The sequence below is a fragment of the Ursus maritimus genome, unplaced genomic scaffold (genome assembly GCF_017311325.1).
Source record: "Ursus maritimus isolate PB19 unplaced genomic scaffold, ASM1731132v1 scaffold_13, whole genome shotgun sequence".
Taxonomy (NCBI): domain Eukaryota; kingdom Metazoa; phylum Chordata; class Mammalia; order Carnivora; family Ursidae; genus Ursus; species Ursus maritimus.
Window position 1 is genome coordinate 37214497 of NW_024423675.1, and position 19115 is coordinate 37233611.

Here is a 19115-nt window from a genome sequence, read left to right on the forward strand (position 1 = left end):
TTTGAGAGAGGGAGAGAGTCCATTCACATAATTTTTGTTACAGCATAGCTTTATAATTGTTCTATTTTATCATTGTTGTTAATCTCTTACTGTGCCTCATTTATGAATTAGACTTTATCCTAGGCTCATATGAATGGGATAAAGCAGTATATCAGGGTTCAGCACTATCAGCCGTTTCAGGCATCCACCGGGGGTCCTGGGACATATCCCCCACGGATGAGGGGAAGTACTATACATGGGAAGAATACCAAGAAAGGAGATTAACCGAGAAAAGCAAATACTTCACTAGGACATAAACAATTCTGAAAATACCACATAAGCACTGGATGTAGTAGTGAAAGGCCCTAATGGAAGTGTTTTTAATCTGTGGCCACCCCCTGAGCCAAGAGATACAGTCCTCTATCTCCTGAGGGCTGGCTGAGTGTTGGTCAAAACCACCTTGATTTTCCTTCAATTCCAATCTTTCTTGATTCTGGGCTTGTGTCCTCCTACAATTTCTTTAATACCTGGATACTTGAGATCCTATTCTGATATTTAAAAATGGTAAGCAAGTCATTTTACCTCATCTTTCACTTCCTTTACCTGTGTCAGTGCTGTCTGGTTCCAGCCAGAGACCACTGAGAACAGAGTTGCATTTCTGAGCTCACTGCAACCAGGGACACTGCCCACCACCGGGCATGTGGGCGTGTCTCCATAAGAGGGTCATAGCAGTGACTCCCAGTATCTCGGTTTGTGCTGGGTGTTCTGGGGCAGGTGTAAGGGAGCAGGGGTTTGGGCTGGATTGGCTGCTATTAGGAAGTGGGGGTAATGGATTATTCTAATGAATCTTACAGAGAAGGAGGGAAGAACACAGGGAGGCTAAAGCTATAATGACCAAGGGGCAGTGGTCACTCAGAGTCGACAGCAGATGGATTTTGGGTGCCTTTGTGGTCCACACAGAGACTACGGTTTTGTCTGTGCTTAGACAAGATTATGGAGTGGTCTCGTTTTCTTTCATTCATCACTGTCACAGGGTGACCTTGTCTAATGTCACTGTTCTATGACATTGACTGTGTTTAACAGAAGAAAATGGCCTCTCTGTGAGTGCCCGGCCAGGGCCCTCTGTCAACGGCTCCCATTCTCCTTCCTTCCTGTAAACTCTATCTCTGTTGCTTGAAATGGGAGATTGAACAACCAGACAGAGTTCATCTTGACTCTACCCCTTACTGGCCACGTGATCTTGTGCAAGTTTTAACCTTCTTTGGGCCAGAGTCTCCTCAGACACAAAACAAAATAACATTTACCTGATAGAATTGTTGTAAGAATTAAGTGGGGGAAAAAAAGAAAGCCTGGCACATAGTAATTTTTCAATAAATGACTGCAATTTGCACTGCTTGCCAGGATATTCTGCATAGCACTTCATGTATTTGTGTCCAGGTGAAATGGTTTCTTTATCTTTTCTGTGAAGGCGAGAAGGTGAAATACTTTGTATATAAAGGAAAACTGTTGTGTTAAATGTGCAACCCATGATCACTGCAGAACCGTTTACTAAAATGTATATGGAATGAAATCTCTTTCAGCACTTGCTCTCACCCCAGCGGGCTCCAGAGAGACTCATTCAGTTGGCAGAGGGCAATCTGAACACACTCGTGTCGGAAATGAATGAGCTTCTGACCAGGGTAAGTTGGGAGGGCCATGAATCTTCTTATAGCAGATAGATGATGTATATTAAGGAAAATTACATCAAATTTCTGAAGCGCAAATCTTTTGTTTCTAATTCCCAATTTGGTGCGTGAAGTAGATGTATTTTGATTTGCTACTTCTGCGTCAAATAAAATCCTGAAACTCAGTAGCATCAAAGGAAGTTGTGATACTTGGGCAGTGTCAAGGACAAGGGCTAAAAATATCAGCATGACAGTATATTTTGAAAATTCTATCCAGTCACACATACAAGTTTTTATCAATTTTGAATACCAACAGCACTGTCTTTGACTATGTAAGGAAAAAGAAACACAAAGGAAAATACTTACAGACGCTTTGATCTCATCACGGGATATTTGCATTTGTATAGAAATACAGTCTAAATCAGTATTCCTACACAAAAGAGGAAATCTTTATTGTGAAAATCCAAAGCATTTAAGACACTTTGAAAAGTTAGAATGTAAAGTCCGTGTTACATTTATCAGACTTTTTAAGGAACTGGGTGTTTTAAACCTTCACAACTGCAAGAGGGTCAAGTTTCTTTTTGCTGTTAGAAAATGAAGAAAACAACATAAAGTCCGCCATCTTGTGGCCAGAAAAATGCATGAGCAGAAAACTGGCCTGCAATTTAGAGATCCAGTTTGATCTTCTAAGAGCTTTAAATGACAAAGAATATTGGAGCTAGAATGTTCTTACATATTATCTAGTTCATTTTCTGTTTGCTGGTTTAGGAAGAAATAACTTCAGGTCATGACAATGAAAAGAACTACCACTGGCCATACGATTCACTAAACTCAGGGACCTAAGTAGAACCCAGTCTCGATTCCCATTGGCCCAGTACTCTTTCCACCTCACAGGCATGATGCTGGTTTAGGAAAATTTCCACAGAGAAATCAAACTGGCTTCTGAGCACGTAACACTAAACAATGGCCCTGAGTTCACAAATGGCATATGAAACACTTTTTCAGAATCTAGTACCAGCAAGATAAGGAACAGTTTCTTGCCAGATCTAGTTAGATATTAATTAGATTAATAAGTACAGTTTTCTCGTATTAAATTAATAGTTAATAACTTTGTATTTTCTATGTAAATACAATTAAATAAGAAATTTTAAACTGATCATAGCAAACAAAGTAAACTCAGTTCAACAAGCATTCAGGAATGTTCACCCAAGCTAAGTGTTTGCAGATGAAAGATAGAAATGAAGCCCAGTCTTTGTCTTCAAGGAGCTTCAGTCTAGTTTGTGTGTGTGTGTGAACATGTGTGTGTGTGTGCGTGTGTGTGTGTGTGTATACATATGTATTTAGACGTGTGGAGGGTAATGTGGGAGAACTGCATGCAAATATATAATAAAACATGATATAAAATAAGGGAGCAAGAAATGTACCTGAGAAACATAAATGGAATGATTTAATCTCTTGAAGGGTAATTAGGGAAAATTCCATGGAGCAGGAGGCATTTCATTTATTCATTCATTTTAATACTTAATCGGCAACTACCATGTACTTGGTTCTCTGTCAGAATGACAGACCCTGACAATAGAGGGATAAGCAAAACTGACACAAGCATTGTTTCATTGATCTGATTAGAACCTAATGATCAGAGCCTAGAAACACAAGAAATATTTTACTAGGAAAGTCAGACCTTTATTATGTCTTAGCCTACATCTTTTCCTCTCTTCAGCAGACTCTCCCATACTGAATTAATTCTTCAGAATAGACTTCATATATTAAAGAATTTTAAGGTTAAAAGCAAAGTTGATTGGAAAGTACAGATGGTTCCCATATACCCCCTAACCCTACACAGACATAGCTCCCCCATTATTAACACCCCCACCCCAGAGTGGTACATTTGTTACAATAAATGAAGCTACATTGACCATCATTCTCATTCAAAGGTCATAGTGTACTTTGTGGTTCTCTCATGGTGTTGTATATTCTATAGGTTACAGTATCATACAGAGTAGTTTCACTGCCCTAAACCCCCTCTCTGCTCCACCCACTCATCCCTCCCTCCTCTCAAACCCCTGGCAAAGTGATCTTTTTACTGTCTCTATAGTTTTGCCTTTTCCAGAGTATCATATAGTTGGAATCATACAGTAGGTAGCCTTTTCACATGGGTTTCTTATACTCAGTAATATCCATTGAAGTTTCCTCCACATCTTTTCATGACTTGATTCCTCATTTCTTTTTTAGTGCTGAGTAAATGTTTTCCATTGTCTGATTGTACCACAGTTTATGTATCCATTCACCTACTAAAGGACATCCTGGTTGCTTCCACGTTTGGGCAACATGAATAAAGCTACTATAAACGTTTGAGTACATAAATTTTCAATTCAATTTTGTAAATACCAAGGGGCTCAATTGGTGGATCATGTAGTAAAAGTATGTTTAGTTTTATAAGAAATCACCAAACTGTCATCCAGAGTGGCGGTACCATTTTGCATCTCACCAGCAATGAATAAGAGTTCCAATTGTATTTACATCCCCACTAGCATTTGGTGTTGTCAGTGTTTTGAATTTTGGCCATTCTAATAGGTGTGTAGTTGTATCTGCTTGTTTTAATTTACAATTCTGTAATGATACATGATACTGAGCATCTTCTCATATGCTTATTTGCTATCTGTATGCGTATTACCTTGGTGAGATGTCTGTTCAGGTCTTGCTGTGAACTGAGTGTTTATGTCCCCTCCAAAATTCCTGTGTTGAAATTCTAACTGCCAGGGTGATAGTAATAGGAGATGAGGCCTTTGAGAGGGGATTAGGTCATGAATGTGGAGCCCTCATGAATGGAATTAGTGCCCTATGAAAGGAATCCCTATAGAAGAGAGATTCTTTTCCCCCTCTTTGCCTTATGAGGGCACAGTGAAAAATAGTACTAGGAAGTCCTCACCAGACACCAAACCTGCTGGGGACGTAATCTTGCACTTTCCAGTCTCCAGAACTGTGAGAAATAAACTTTTGTTATTATAAAGCACCTAATGTATAATATTTGGCTATGGAAGCTCAGATGGACTAAGACAAGTCTTTTCTCATTTCTTTTTTATTTGCGTTATTTGTTTTCCTATTATTGAGCTTTAAGAGGTCTTTGTATATTTTGGATCATAGCCCTTTATCAGATATGTCTTTTGCAAATATTTAACCCCAGTCTGCAGCTTGCTTTCTCATTCTCTTGACAATGTCTTTCACAGTGCAGAAGTTTTTAATTTTAAAAAAGTCCAGCTTATCAATTATTTCTTTCATGGATTATGCCTTTGGTGTTGTATCTAAAAGTTGTCACCATAGTCAAGGTCATCTAGATTTTCTCCTATGTTATCTTCTAGGTGTTTTACAGTTTTGGATTTTACATTTAGGTCTATGATCCAATTTCAGTTAATTTCAATACTATTTTTAAATAAACTTGTTATTTGAGAATAGTTTTAGATTTACAGAAAATTATAAAGATAATACAGAAATTTCCTCTATACTCCGTACCCAGCTTCCCCTACTGTTAATTTCTTGGTATGGTATGTCTGTCACAACTAATGAACTAGTACTGATCCATTATCATTAACTAAAAACTGTATTTTATTCAGATTTCTTCAGTTTTCACTTAATGTCTTTATATTATTTCAGAATCCCATCCAGGATGCTGCATTACATTTAGTCATCATGTCTTCTCAGGCTACGGACTGAGATTTAGACTCCCCTTGTTTCGATGATTTTGATAGTTTTGACAAGCTCATGTATTTTGTAGGATGTCTGTCAGTTGGGGTTTGTCTCATGTTTTTGTGATAAGTATGGAGTTATGGGTTTCTGTGGGAAAGACTAAAGAAGTGAAGTATCATTTTTATCATTTTATCATTTTTATTACATCAAATTAAGAACCCATGCAACCAATATGTCTTATTATCTTGATTACCTGGCTGAGGTAATGTTTGCCAGATTTGTCCACTGTAAAGTTACTCTTTTCCTAAGACCATTTTTATCTGTGTATTCTTCAGATTTATAACCCAAAAAGCCTAGAAATAAGACTACTGAAAGCAAAGATCTCTTCAATGAAGTGAGATGAGGAGGAAATAAAAATCCTCATTTATTAATTAATCTTGTCTCTCTCACATCTATAACAAGAAACATAACTGTCATGGAGACCTTAAATACTCAAGTCAACATGATCAGTTCTTCCCCTGTGGTCAAGCCTCATGATAATCAAAAGGTGATTTGATACATATGAAATCATCACTAGAAGGCTAGGTGAGTGAAATATCCAATAGTATCAGCCTAAGACCACCAGTACCTGTATCTCATGGCCATGAATGATCCAGCATTTGGACCACAGCCTGAGAAGTGTGGTAGCCATCACTTTCATGGCTACCTTAGAGGAGACAGTGCCTTACACTAGGAGCCCACCTGGGAATTACTTGGGGCCAGGTCTCACTCCCAAAGGTTGTGATGTAATTAGTCTGAGGGAGGCAGTTAAGTGCACTGGGATTTTCAAGAGCTCTTCGGATGATTTTGGTATCAGCTAAGGTTGAAAACTGTGAGCTTATAATAACTGTGAGCTTATAACCTGATAATTCCAGCTACCTTTCTGCTGGAAAGTTCTTTCACTGGTATAGCCAGTCTTTTTGATGCTCCTTTTTTTCTTCTTTGTTGGCTGACCACTGGCTTTACGACTAATGCATTCTTTAGATTTGTTAAAGCATTTGGTGAGTCTCATCCTACGTAGCTGGTATAGGAGCTTGCCCTTTCTCCTTCAAGTGCTTATATATTTTATGCTCATTTTTTCATAGAGCAATCTAGTTCTCTAATAACCTGTGGTAAAGAGAATCATATTCCTCCCCAAACCAACACTTAACATGCATTTTATATAATTTATAGTGCAAATATGACATAGGCAAAATATTATATAATCACATATCTCTTTCAGTGTATTTTGATTTATTGTCATTTGATTTCCCCCTTGAAACGTAAGTTTCTTGAACATAGGAATCATATTTAGCATATTTGAACTGTCCTACAATGTGTGTGAATACTGAGGTGCTCTTTGATGCCAAATCCATATACCTCCATAGCTGTTGTTCTTAGCTCCTTCCTCAGTTTCACAGCCAGATTTTTTGAAAGCCTTGGAGACAGGTCTGCATTCACTTCTCACTCCACTGCAATTTAGATTTCCTCTCCCAGCTTGCTACTGAAGCTATTTCTAGAAGATAACCAATGACAAATTGGTTACTAAATCCAATGAAAACTTTAATTTACTTGAACCCCCTGTAGCAATTGCCATTTTTGACCCTTCCTTCTTGACATATTCTCCTCTAGTTTTCTTTTTATTCTCTGTCCTTTTATTCTCAGGCTCTTACTCTGCCCATGCCTTAAAAGTTGGTTTTCTGGGACACCTATGTGGCTCAGCAGGTTAAGCGTCTACCTTCGGTTCAGGTCATGATCCCAGGGTCCTGGGATAGAGCCCGACATCAGGCTTTCTGCTCAGCGGGGAGTCTCCTTCTCCCTCTGCCTGCCTCTCCCCCTGCTTGTGCTCTCTCTCTCTACCTCTGCCAAATAAATAATTTTTTAAGTTGGTTTTCTTGGGGTGCAGTCATCAGTCTACATCTTTTCTCACTTGTAAATTCTTTCTTTGGGCTTAAATTGCCATGTATATGCTGATGATTCAAAAATCTATTATTTTCAAGACAAACTTTATTCTCCTGCTTCAGTCCAAGAATCCTAACTGCTGACTGGACATCTCAAATGAAACTCATCATCTTCCTTTTAAAACCCATACTTTTTCCTGTTTAGAGCATCTCAGTGATTCGCCCTCCAGTATGTAGCCAGTCCCCCCTACCAAAATGAAGGAGTTACCCCTTACCTTCATTTTCAACCCAATCCAATTCAGTTTCCTTGTATGACCTCTCTTTCTAAGCCATCTCCAACCCCAACAAATTATTAATCCTATGACAAAGTAAACTCTCCAAATCACAGACCTGATCATGTTACTCTAGTTCAAATTTACAACAGCTCTCCGTTTTGTTCAATATGACATGTGATGCTCTCCCACTGTGATCTGATTCTTAACTGCCCAGCCTCATCTCTCCCCAGATTCGAGGTCTGGTTATCTGGACCTTGATGCATTTAACGTATAAGCCAGAAAGCAAGAAATTTTCCTTGGTCCTTTTTCTTCCTCATTGTAATCCCACTTACTCAACTCATTACCAAATGCAGGGGTGCTCTTCTTGTATAGATCTTCTCTCCACTACCCAACTCTCATTCCATCTCCATAATCTTTAGTTTGGAATTACCACATTGACTTTCTAGCTACTCCCTCTGCTTCCACTCTTGTTTTCCTTCCACTCTGTTCTCTACAGTGTAGCCAGAATGCACTTTTGCTATTCCAAATCTGAAGATGTCACACGAGTGCTCGAACTCATCCTCCCAACTTCTCATTGCTCTTAGGTTAAAGCTTCAAATCCTCTTATTGGCCACATCTCCGGCCACCTGTGCTTCTGGCCATCTGCACTCCAGCCATACTGCCCTTCAGTTACCTCATCCCACCACAGAGCCTTTCCACAGGTTTTCTTTAGCCTTTGAAGTAAATCACCTTCTCCTATATCTTGTTAACGTCTATTCTAGTTCACATTTCAAACCTCAGCTTATGGAACCCTGCCTTATGAGAGACAATTTAGGTGTGAGAGACTCCTGTGTAACTGTCTTATCCCACAATACTTCTTCTTCGGTTTGTAATTACAAATTTATTTTCATGATCACTCAACAAGTACTTCTCTACTCTACTATAGACTCCAAAAGGTCAGGAGGTATGTCCTTTAATTTTTTTTTTCTCACCACAGTATCAACAATATCATGCACACAGGAGTTCAGTAATTTGCTTAATTAATTAACTGTGAATAATTTAAATAGCATTTGAACAACTAGATGACAGGTAGAAAAACCCAGAATAAGCAGTGATTTTTAATGTCTCTAAAATACACTAAAATCAGCATATATTTATAATTATATTCAGCTGGATGTTTTACTTCCTTGGATAAGCATCCCCTGAATGTTTATCCATAAGGTGAGAATGCTGTGTAACAGACTGAACTATGTAAAATATCAAAATCGTGCTTTATTTGCATTGTCTTTTACTGCCTACTTAAAATCAAATTTAGATAAAAATTATTTCTAAAATGATGAAACCTGTTTTTAAATTATTTAGATGCCAAAAATATTGTAATGTTTACCTTATTTATAGTGTTCAGAGGTTTAAGTTGACAATAATGTTTTTTATTTCTGCTATTATATTTTAAAAAAGAGAGAGAGAATGTAAAGCACATCATATTTGCTTGTTTTGGAACTCTCAAAACTGACACCTGAAATATTTAGGGAGAAGTTGTATAGAACTCACTTATTACCATTCCAGAGGGCCACTTGGCTTTTTCCTATCGCTCTCCTTGTGTGTTGTCTAATAGCTTGCCTGAGGAGTACTTCACTGACACTTAGATATACAAAACTGGTAGTTTTTGAAGATAACCCTTGAAAATATCATATAAATGATTAGATCTGAAATTTAATTTTAGCAGGAAGCTATATAAGTCTGCAAATGCAAAAGTGGATGGCATCGAAGCAATGTTGTCTATTCACTAGTTAGACTTGCCCCATTAGATTCTAGTTTTAACGTAAAGAAGGCAGAAAATGAAAGACACTGGTGATATCCAACCAAGAAAATTATGTGCAGATTTCAAGAGGCACAGTGAGAACTGCTTGAGCTAAAGCAAGAAAGTAACAGCTACATTGTTCAGAAGTAAATTAATGCGTGTCTAATGGTAATGCATGCTGCCTAATATAAATACTCTAAAAAAAATAAAGGAAAAAGCAAAAAAGAAAAATAGAAGGAAAAAATACCTAGTTTAGTGAACTTCAATGTAAAAAAAGGTAATCAAAAGTAAAAGAAACACAAGGTACTGCTTAAGGCATCATTTAGAAAAGAACGCTGGAAAGATTGTAGAACTGAGGTAAGAGGATGTAAAAATAAGAAAATTAAAGAGAATGAAAGGAAGATTGTATGATATAGTAGGATACATGAGAAGACATTTGTCAAATACTCAAAGGACAAGATAATAGTAAGAGGGAATATGACTGAGGGATGGAATGGTAATTTAATAAAATGCAAGAAGAACCAAACTGAATCAGACAGATAGCTCCTATCATGTAGTGTTTAGCATTCATCTGTAACATTATCAATAGCCTGTCCTGGGTGAAACTGATTGTCGTGAATTTCACCATGATACTGCTATCTATCACCACTCCCTATAGGTGATAGTGCATTTGTCATAGGCTTCCTTTATGGAGTCTCTCATGGGTGGTTTTGACAAGGGTGACTCTTCAACTTAATTACTGTGTAATAAGACATGACTTTTAAAAATGTGTCTATATGATGTTCTGATATGGATTTTTAAATATGTTAATCTACTAAAACCTAAAGGTGATACACTTCAAGTACTACCTGAGCTCAACAGCGTCCCTCCTCCCGCCCAGAATGCTCAACTTTTTCATGTATTTTCCTAGTCTTCCCAGTTATTATCGGAATATAAGTTAGTGCTTGATACGAACAAAATATAAAGCTGTGAGACAGAAAATTTGTGTTTAGCCCCCAATTCCCTGTGTGTATGAGTTCAGATAAGTCACTTAACCTCTCTATAGCTTCATTTTCATCAGTATGAAAATAGGGATTATGTCCTCTGTGTATCTTTAAAGGCAGGAAGAGTAAATGAGACACAAGGAAGTATTACAAGCCCATCTGAACACACATATCAATCCGGAGTATGGTTGAGCCTGACTCTGTAACCCATCTTTTAGAGCGCTAATACCATGAGTCAATGCCTTTTTTGCCAGAAACCTCACATTTCCTCTTCTTCTGGAGCACGACCGAGAGGGGTCGCTCTTCTCTCTGCAGGGGAAGGCTGCCTTCTTCCTCAGTAAGCCCTATGCTGGCCCTAAAGAGTTCTGCCTCCTCCCAGCCCCAACCCAGCCCGAACTGGCGTGCTACTTGGTGTGTAATTGCAGGTTAGCTTTTAATGACCATGAGGTCAGTGGCAAGAATGCAGTGTGGTTGGGACTGAGGGGTCTCCTGCCTGGCTCTCCTCCTAAGCACTCAGCTGGAGCTCTTGAGCACAAGCTTCCCATTAGGCTCTGAAAAATATCCAGAAACTGCCCAGCCATCCACATTCACTGGCAAGCCTAGCACCTGGTAGAAGGCAGGTTTGAATGGTACTGGGAAGGCATGGAGATTTTTGTTTGTTTGTTTCCTCCAACAGGCGTTGGAATTTCTAAGGGATTTGTAGTTGGTTTGATTATCACCATACCAGCTAATCACTCAATATCTACTATGCCTGGCGCTCTGAGGAATAAAAATAAATAAATAAATAAATAAATAAATAAATAAATAAATAAATAAATAAGACATAGCCTTAGCCCCAAGGACAGAGATTAGATAGATACGGCAAAACCCCTAACAAAGTAATTACCCAACATAGTCATGAATGGTAGTAACGATAGTTGTTTTTAAAAATATAAGAAAGGGTCCTGCCCAGTGGCCGGTGGGTCCGGCACAGAGCTGCCCGGTGGTACCAAGCAGGTTACCCTGTAGACCCTCCGGCAACAGGACTGACATTGACCCCTGGGGGGATGATGAAAGCACTGAAAGAGAAGGTTGAATCTGAAAAGGGGGAAAGATGTCTTTCCTGTAGTAGGACAAAAATTAATTTATTCAGTCAAAGTCCTCAATGATGATACTGTTCTAAAAGAATATAAAATTGATGAAGAAACCTTGTGGTGGTTACGGAGGCAAAACCTGAAGCCGTCACAGCACCAACACCAGCTGCAACCCAGCGCTCACGTCTGCCGCGGCGTGGGCGGTGGCTCGGGGCCCCCCCCCTGCCCCTGCTTCGGCTCCGGCTCCCACACCTGCACCTGCCAGGGCAATGAAACCAGCAAACCCCGCAGGAAAGCCAGCAGAAGTACCAGTGGCTACTAGCCCAGCATTAACGGATAGTGCCTCAGGAGAGTCTTCTAGGCCAAACCCTCCTGAAGACGCAACAGGTGCACGTGTCACAGGGCAGTCTTGTGAGAACGTGGTAACCGAGATCATGTCAGTGGGCTATGAGGGCCAGCAGATGATTGCAGCTCTAAGAGCCGGTTTCACCCACCCTGACAAGAGCAGTGGGGCCTCTTTCTATGGAAATCTCAGAGATAAAGTCAGGCTGTGGATCCCCTCCCCCAGCCGCTAGGACGGGGGCTCCTCGTCTTCAGTGGCTGCAGCTGCCATAACCCTACAATCCTACAAATTCTGGAGTCTTCGGATCAGCCTCAGTTTCAACAGATGAGACAAATGACGCAGCAAAATCCTTCCGGGCTTCTAGCACTGCTGCAAGAGGTCAAGAACATTCTCAACTCCTGCAGCCAATTAGCGAAGCTCAGGAGCACCTGATCCCGTGCTAAATGAACCAGTTCAAGAAGCAGGTGGTCAAGGAGGAGGGGGTGCAGGCGCCGTGGCGGGGCCGCAGAAGGCGAAGTGCGCCTGTGAACTACACTCGAGGAACGCACCGGGCTAAGAAGCCGTAGAAAGATTAAAGGCACTAGGATTTCCTGAAGGACTTGTGATACCAAGATATTTTGCTTGTGAGAAGAATGAGAACTTGCTGTCAGTTTTCTTCTACAGCAAAACTTGATGAAGATGGAAAGGGCCTTTTTTCTCTCATGTTTCACAGCGGATCATTGCACGCATTCACTGGATTGTCTCGGCCGACTTGGGCTGGTGCGCAAGGTACTTGGTATAAGGTAGGAGACAGTTGGGGATGGGGATACAGGGCAAGGATAAGTACTTGCGTGTCTGCTGTAATTAGCACAGTGTGTAGAATATTGTACAACCGGAAGTCAGATTTTGCAGGTCTCTATTTCTTCTATAAAACAAGGGGTAATTTTACCTAGGTTTCACTTGTTTTTTTAGTGTACTGAATCCAAAAATTTAGTGTAATGCCCTGCTTCACATTTCGTTGACCTAACGTTGATTTCAGAACGTTATGTGGGGTGCCTGGGTGGCTCAGTAAGCGTCGGACTCTGGGTCTCAGCTGAGATCATGATCTCAGGGGTTGTGAGATCAAGCCCCCGCATCTGGCTCAGCCGGGAGTCCCCCTCCCCCTGCGCATATGCTCTCGTGCTTGCTCTCTCTCTCTCTCTCTCTCTCAAATAAATAAAAAAAAAAATCTTTGCTACTTGGAATCTACAGCCTCATTTTGGAGCAACACTGGATAAGGGCTTTGTGAAATTGAAAAAACAATTGGAGAAACTATAAACAGAAATGCCAAATTATTGATAGTTATTGTTGCTGCTTCAAATAGTATAAAATTAATGTGTAAGAAAGCACATTCTTTCAAATTAAATACCTGGGCAGGGGGAGAAAGGGGAACATCTTAAAATGAAAATATTGCTACTTGATAATTTTTTGATCATTGAATGTGAGATCCTTCTAACATGATTGGAGAAATTGCAAAAATAGACCGTTATCTTCCTGTTTGCGTTTCTTTGTGTTTTTTGGAGGGGAGGTTGTTTTGGGGGGAAAAATGGTAGGTGTCTAATTATTGTTTACTTCATTGTTGTATTGCAGTAAAAGCTTTAAAATCACCCTTGCATGTTTGCTTTGGAAGTATCCCTTTGTGAGATTTAGCACTTTGGGGCCAACAGAGAAATGCAGCATTCACTTTCCTTCCCTTCCCCTTCCCTCAGCAGAAATGTGTTTATCAACAAGTCACAAGTTCAAACAGCTGCCTTTCTTTAAAGCCAGAAAATGCTAATTCAGTTAGGAATTAATGCAAGTGTTTCAGAACTGGGTTTCTGATGTTTGTAAATATTTTTCCTTATTAGATAAGAATGTATGATCATTGATGTCATTAGAATGATATTACTTTCAAAAAGAGAAGGACAGAAGTATAATACAGAATCTTTTATTGCATTAGACTGGTGAAGTCTTTTGGAAGAATTGGAAGATGCAGATAGGAAAGTACTTTGGAAAATATACCATCAAGATATCTCATGGAATATTAAAAGAAAATTTTTAATAGGAAAGAAAGAAGAAAAGAAAAGAGGAAAAAATCTAAGGAAGGCATAAGCCAAAATAGTCAGGGATGGCTTCACAGAGAAGATTGAATTGGAACTGACTCTTGAAGGCTGGATTTATTCTGGATAATTGGAGAGGAGTTAGAAGACAATAGTATAAACAAATGCCTTTTCTGAAAGTATTCATAGAAAGGTGGGCAATAAGAATGTTAATAAGGTTGGCAAGATTCATTAGGTAATTGCTTAATCACTTATTGAACATTCATTCAATATTTGCTCTCAGGCATCACACTAGGAGCTGGATATAAAGTAATGAGCAAAACAGACCAAGTGCCTGCTCTCTTACAGCTTACTTTTTAGTCAGGGAGGTAAGCAATAAATAGAGGAGCCATAAGTAATTCTAAAATGCATGGTGCTATGAAAAAAATGTTCTGTGAAAAGTCTGGAAAGCTGGTGAGGTGCCCTAGATATGGCCACAACTAGAAGGGACACTGAAACTGGAAGATGACAGATGACAAAGATCCAGCCATTGAAAGGACAGAGGAAAAGTTCATCCCGGGCAAAGACAACAGGATCTGAGAAGAGCCTGAGAAGGAAAGAGTTTGGCGTATTTCACATACTAAACAGAAGCCACGGAGGTTGATTGCATACGGTCTTCGTGATAACTCTTGTTTCTCACCACGGGTCCTGTAGAATTCATGAGATCTTACTATTGGAGGGCTCCTATAATCAGTACCACGTTTGTGAATGATGACACATTGTTGTATAAATTAAGAAAGAAGAATTAAAGGCAATGGATGGGATTGTGATCATCAGGTATTTAGAAGAGACAGTATATCAAAATACATTTATTTTAAAAAATTAGATGCTTTTGGCTATGAGCCAGAGTTGGTAGTCTTCATTGTGTGAAAATGTAAGTTGTAATCTTTTAGTGATATAGATAAGATACTGATAAAGCAAAAAATAAATTTTAAGTTTAAATTATAATGTACACTTCCTGTGTGGTAATACAGTGCTGGTAATACATTAATAATGAAGATATTGAAAATGACCGTAATGTAGATCAAGTCCCTTAGCATAGTCTGTGATATGTGGAAATAGAAGTGATACTGTAGAGTGCGGTCGAGTCCAGGCTAGACCAACATCTACGACAGTTTAGAAGGCCAACATCTTAAGCAGCTGACTTTAGTAATTTAAGAGTAACATTTAAAATGTTCTAGGTATGTGTATACGCATGTGGTGTGTATATAAGAAGTTACTTGACCTATTGATTAGTACCCTCCAACTAAAGGGTGTATATTTTTGGTATATTTTGTATATTTACTGCACACTATTAAGAGGGATTTTTAAAACTTTGAGTGGATCTTATCCTTTCGTCCTTGTATTTGTGATGGTAACACTCAGGTTGAGAAGTTAGTTGATGATAGTTGGACTTTATCTTCTGCCTTTTATGTAAAACCTTGAAAGCGGTCATGAATTAAACCTCTTACTGCCCCCTGGGAAATCACAAAATGCAGTATAATTTCTATAGCATCTCTTACCATGTTCTGTGTTGGCCAGACATTTTGTTCTATTTTAATTTCTATCTAAAATCCACTTATGTGTAAAAAAAAAAATTTTTTTTTAGAATCTCTGGGCATGTCTAGAATGCAAACACTCTGGTACAGGATTATAGACTATTAGTACTCTGCCAATTTGGACCTTTTTCAAATTATTTTAAGGCAGTTTGTGATTCTTTGATTCATTATCTGTAGTTAGATTATCCCTATCTTTTTAGTAAAAAAAAAAAAAAAGTCCTGTTTATTAGCACATGCATTGAAAAATGAACTGTAAGCCTGTTTCAAGGTGCTCTAAACCTTATAGTACCTTTTAAGAAACTTTGGAAGTTACATATGCCATTTTTATTTGACTAAATATAGCATATCTTAACTACGAACACATTAAGTGGGTTCCTTTGTGTCAAGGGGCATCTTCAATGTGAATGAAGGTGCAGATGCGTGGGGATATTCTTTGGGAGGTGAAGCTGTTGGTGGAGTTGTTTCGTTTTGTTGATAAGGATATATGGTGCTATGATTAACAGCCGTCTTTTCTAGTGATGACATATGGGAAAAGTTAGCCTTTATTCTTCTTTAACGTTTTCCTGGCATCTGTAGAGTGTTAAAAAACAAGCATTCACTACTTAGTAGCTAAGCATTTCTCCCTCTTTGTTTCTTTAATTAACGTATTGATCTCAACTGCATCTATAAGATCAAGCTTATTGAGACAGACCGGCTGTGCCTTCTCAAAAGATCATTGCTACGCTCCACACTTTTTCAGTAAATAAAATATGGACCGAACTGCAACATGTGGAGGTTGAAGAATCCATTAAAGACTTTTGGCAACTGTTCCTCAAAGATACTTCAAAAATAATTGTGTTTTATTGCTTCTTCTATGTCATTGCATATAGCAAGTGTTTTAAAAAGACCAAATACAGCTCTGATTTCCATTTAATGGAAGAAGTAATAAAGTTTAATTGTATACTTGAGCACGGGGTGTCATTTCCAGTATATCTGATCAATAATTCATCGATTCCTTTGGCTCAGAGTTATATTTGAAAGCAGATGTAGCCAGTGGGAGCTTATCTAGCTGTAACTTCATCATCTCAATTAATTATGCTTTTCCTGAATTTGGATCATTAGGCTACTAAAGTGACAGCAGATGGCGAGCAAACTGGACAAGATGCTGAGAGGACCAACAGGAGAGCAGACTCCTTAGGAGAATTCATTAAGGAGCTTGCCCAGGATGCAGAAGGTATTAGAATCATTTAATTTAATCATTATGTCTCCCACCAGAAAAATAGAAAAAGGGATTACACAGCTCTGGAACTTCTCTAGTAAGAGATGCCATCTCTCAATCTGAGGGTCGGGTTTTGAAAAGTATTTAGGTGGCATAGTCAAGGGCATTATCTGCCGAGCATCTACAAGCTATGGTGTTAAATAAGGGACAGCAGTCCTTGAATTAGTCATTATGAGTGCAGGGTCATGGTACATTGAATGCAGTCCTTTAGGAGTGCCTTAATTTTTGAGGAATGGCTATTATGATTAAATAACAAACTTATACTTTGCTATCGTTTGTATTCAAAACTAAAAGATGGTTAATTTTTTAAAAAGCTAATTTTATCATTCTACTCAGTACTTTAAAGCAGCACTTTAGTTTCTCAAAATGGCTTTTAAAATACTTGGTGTTGTTTTTAATGAACATCTGTTGCTTGGAGTCTGGACTTGCTACCTTGCCAGAAGGTTCACTGCATTTAGTCTGTAATTCTCTAGGAATTAGTGCTTGGTATCTACCAGTCTGACTGAGGATCAAAGTGGAAGCCATTTGGGGGCTAAACCCCAGCTTAAGAACTCTTAAAGAAAACATTAAAAAAAAATCTTGATCTTACGTATTTATTATTATACAATAAACATACATGCAGGTTTACAAAGTAGGAAAAATGCTTTGGGTTTTTTTTCTTAAAATGTAAAATATTTTCATTGTTCCACAGTGTTGTGTGTTTTAGATATTTTGCTTGGAAATATAGCCAAATAAATCAGGACATGAGATAACCTTCAAGGCAGATCCTGACAGGTAGTTCTTAGGAATCACTAGCCAGGAAGAGACAGAAACTCCCAAAGATTCCCCGCTGCAAGAAACAACAGAGTTTTAATCTGAGACAAAACATGTCAGGAATCTGAAACAGAATTTACACCTACCGGAAAATTCTTAATTAACTCATTATGGTTTATCCTCTGCTAGATGGAGTTTTTTGTGCTTTCCCCGGTTTTATTTTCCATTAATATGACTTGAAGTGTTCTCTGCCCAGCACTCCCTCCCCCCCAACCAAAAAAAAAAAAAAATCCCATTGCAGGTAAAACAATTTCTGCCTTGGGCCCTGAAGGCACTGGTCAATACCCCAGTAATGTTCCTTTTCCTTCTACCTCAATCTCAAACACTCACTACTTCCAGCCAATCCTGGAAACCTATTTTGAAATCACTTCAATCAAATACTCATGCATAAGAATAAATGCCGGTCCATGTTTTCAATAGACTCCAACATCAGCACTGCTCTGTTCACTCTACACTGTACTCACCACCCAGTCTGTGCACCGCACAAAGGCACCAGCAGGGGGCAGGTTTTGCGCATCGCCCACAGTCCATCAGAGAAAAGGGTTATGTATCATCAAAGGTGTCTCTCATTCTCTAAATTGTGCATCCGTCAGGCAGTCTGGTTGTGTCTGTCCAGACAGGACAGCTTTTTTCCTAATTTACATGAAGGTCCATGTGGGATAGCTGTGATCCTGTACCCGGGAGAAATGTGGACACTGCTCCCTTCTTGTAAATGTAATGGAAATAATAACACACATGATACGCACAGCCCTTAAGAAAAGAACTTTGGCAAAACTAATCCAACTGTTAAAATTTCCTGAATGTTTAAATTTGAATATGTCAGAGGTAAGCGAAATCCTGACTGAGATGCTTCTATGTACTACAAGTCTTGGCAGTTCAGGAGATTTTTTCAAAAAAGAAAGGAAACTCACCAAAAGCCTTAAGTAGGTTATACAACATATCCACACCCATTTTTTTTTTCTCTTAGAACTACACAATTGGGGATAGTACAGTACTTTTAGGTTTTATTAGTGACAATAAATTGCTGTGGGAAAAGTGAATGTATTAGCCTGAATTTGTCTAGTTCAGTTTTATTTTTAGATAGGGGAAGTAAGGTATTCCATCTATCTTCCATTATAAGTCATGGTCTCTTCGTAGATAATCAGAGTCTGTTAATCTAAGGCATTCTTATCTCCCTATAATCTACTTTGCTATGACTCCAGATTAGATCACAAATACTCTATTTCATGAACTATTAGAATTTATGATCAAATATATATATGTGTATATATGTGTGTATATATATATGTGTGTATATATGTGTGTATATATGTGTGTATATATGTGTGTATATATATGTGAGTATATATGTGAGTATATATGTGAATATATATGTGAATATATATGTGAATATATATATGTGAATATATATATGTGTGTGTATATATATATGTGAATATATATGTGTGTGTATATATATATACACACGTACATACATGTAGGTATATATATATATATATATAAACAACTCATATTAACATATGTACTGACATATATTAGGACTTAATAAATGCTAGACACCTTTCTTGTTTCTCAGGTCACAGTAGTATTTGTCATTCATGATGAATTTACCCATCAGAGGAAATATATATATATATATATATATATATAAATTTTTAAATATTTTATATATAATTTATATATATAATTTTATATTTATATAATTTGTAT

The 19115-nt window shown here is 38.3% G+C and overlaps 1 protein-coding gene and 1 pseudogene across 1 annotated transcript in view; both read left to right on the top strand.

Annotated features, from left to right (window-relative positions):
* The window catches only part of LAMA2 (laminin subunit alpha 2), a 601373-nt gene that overhangs the window by 459301 nt on the left and 122957 nt on the right, over window positions 1-19115 (top strand). Inside the window, exons 34-35 of the mRNA XM_040627485.1 lie at window positions 1560-1658; window positions 16436-16547. Coding sequence (XP_040483419.1) covers window positions 1560-1658; window positions 16436-16547 — 211 coding nt within the window. The remainder of the gene's footprint in view (window positions 1-1559; window positions 1659-16435; window positions 16548-19115) is intronic.
* On the top strand, window positions 11284-12373 carry LOC121102300 (annotated as a pseudogene).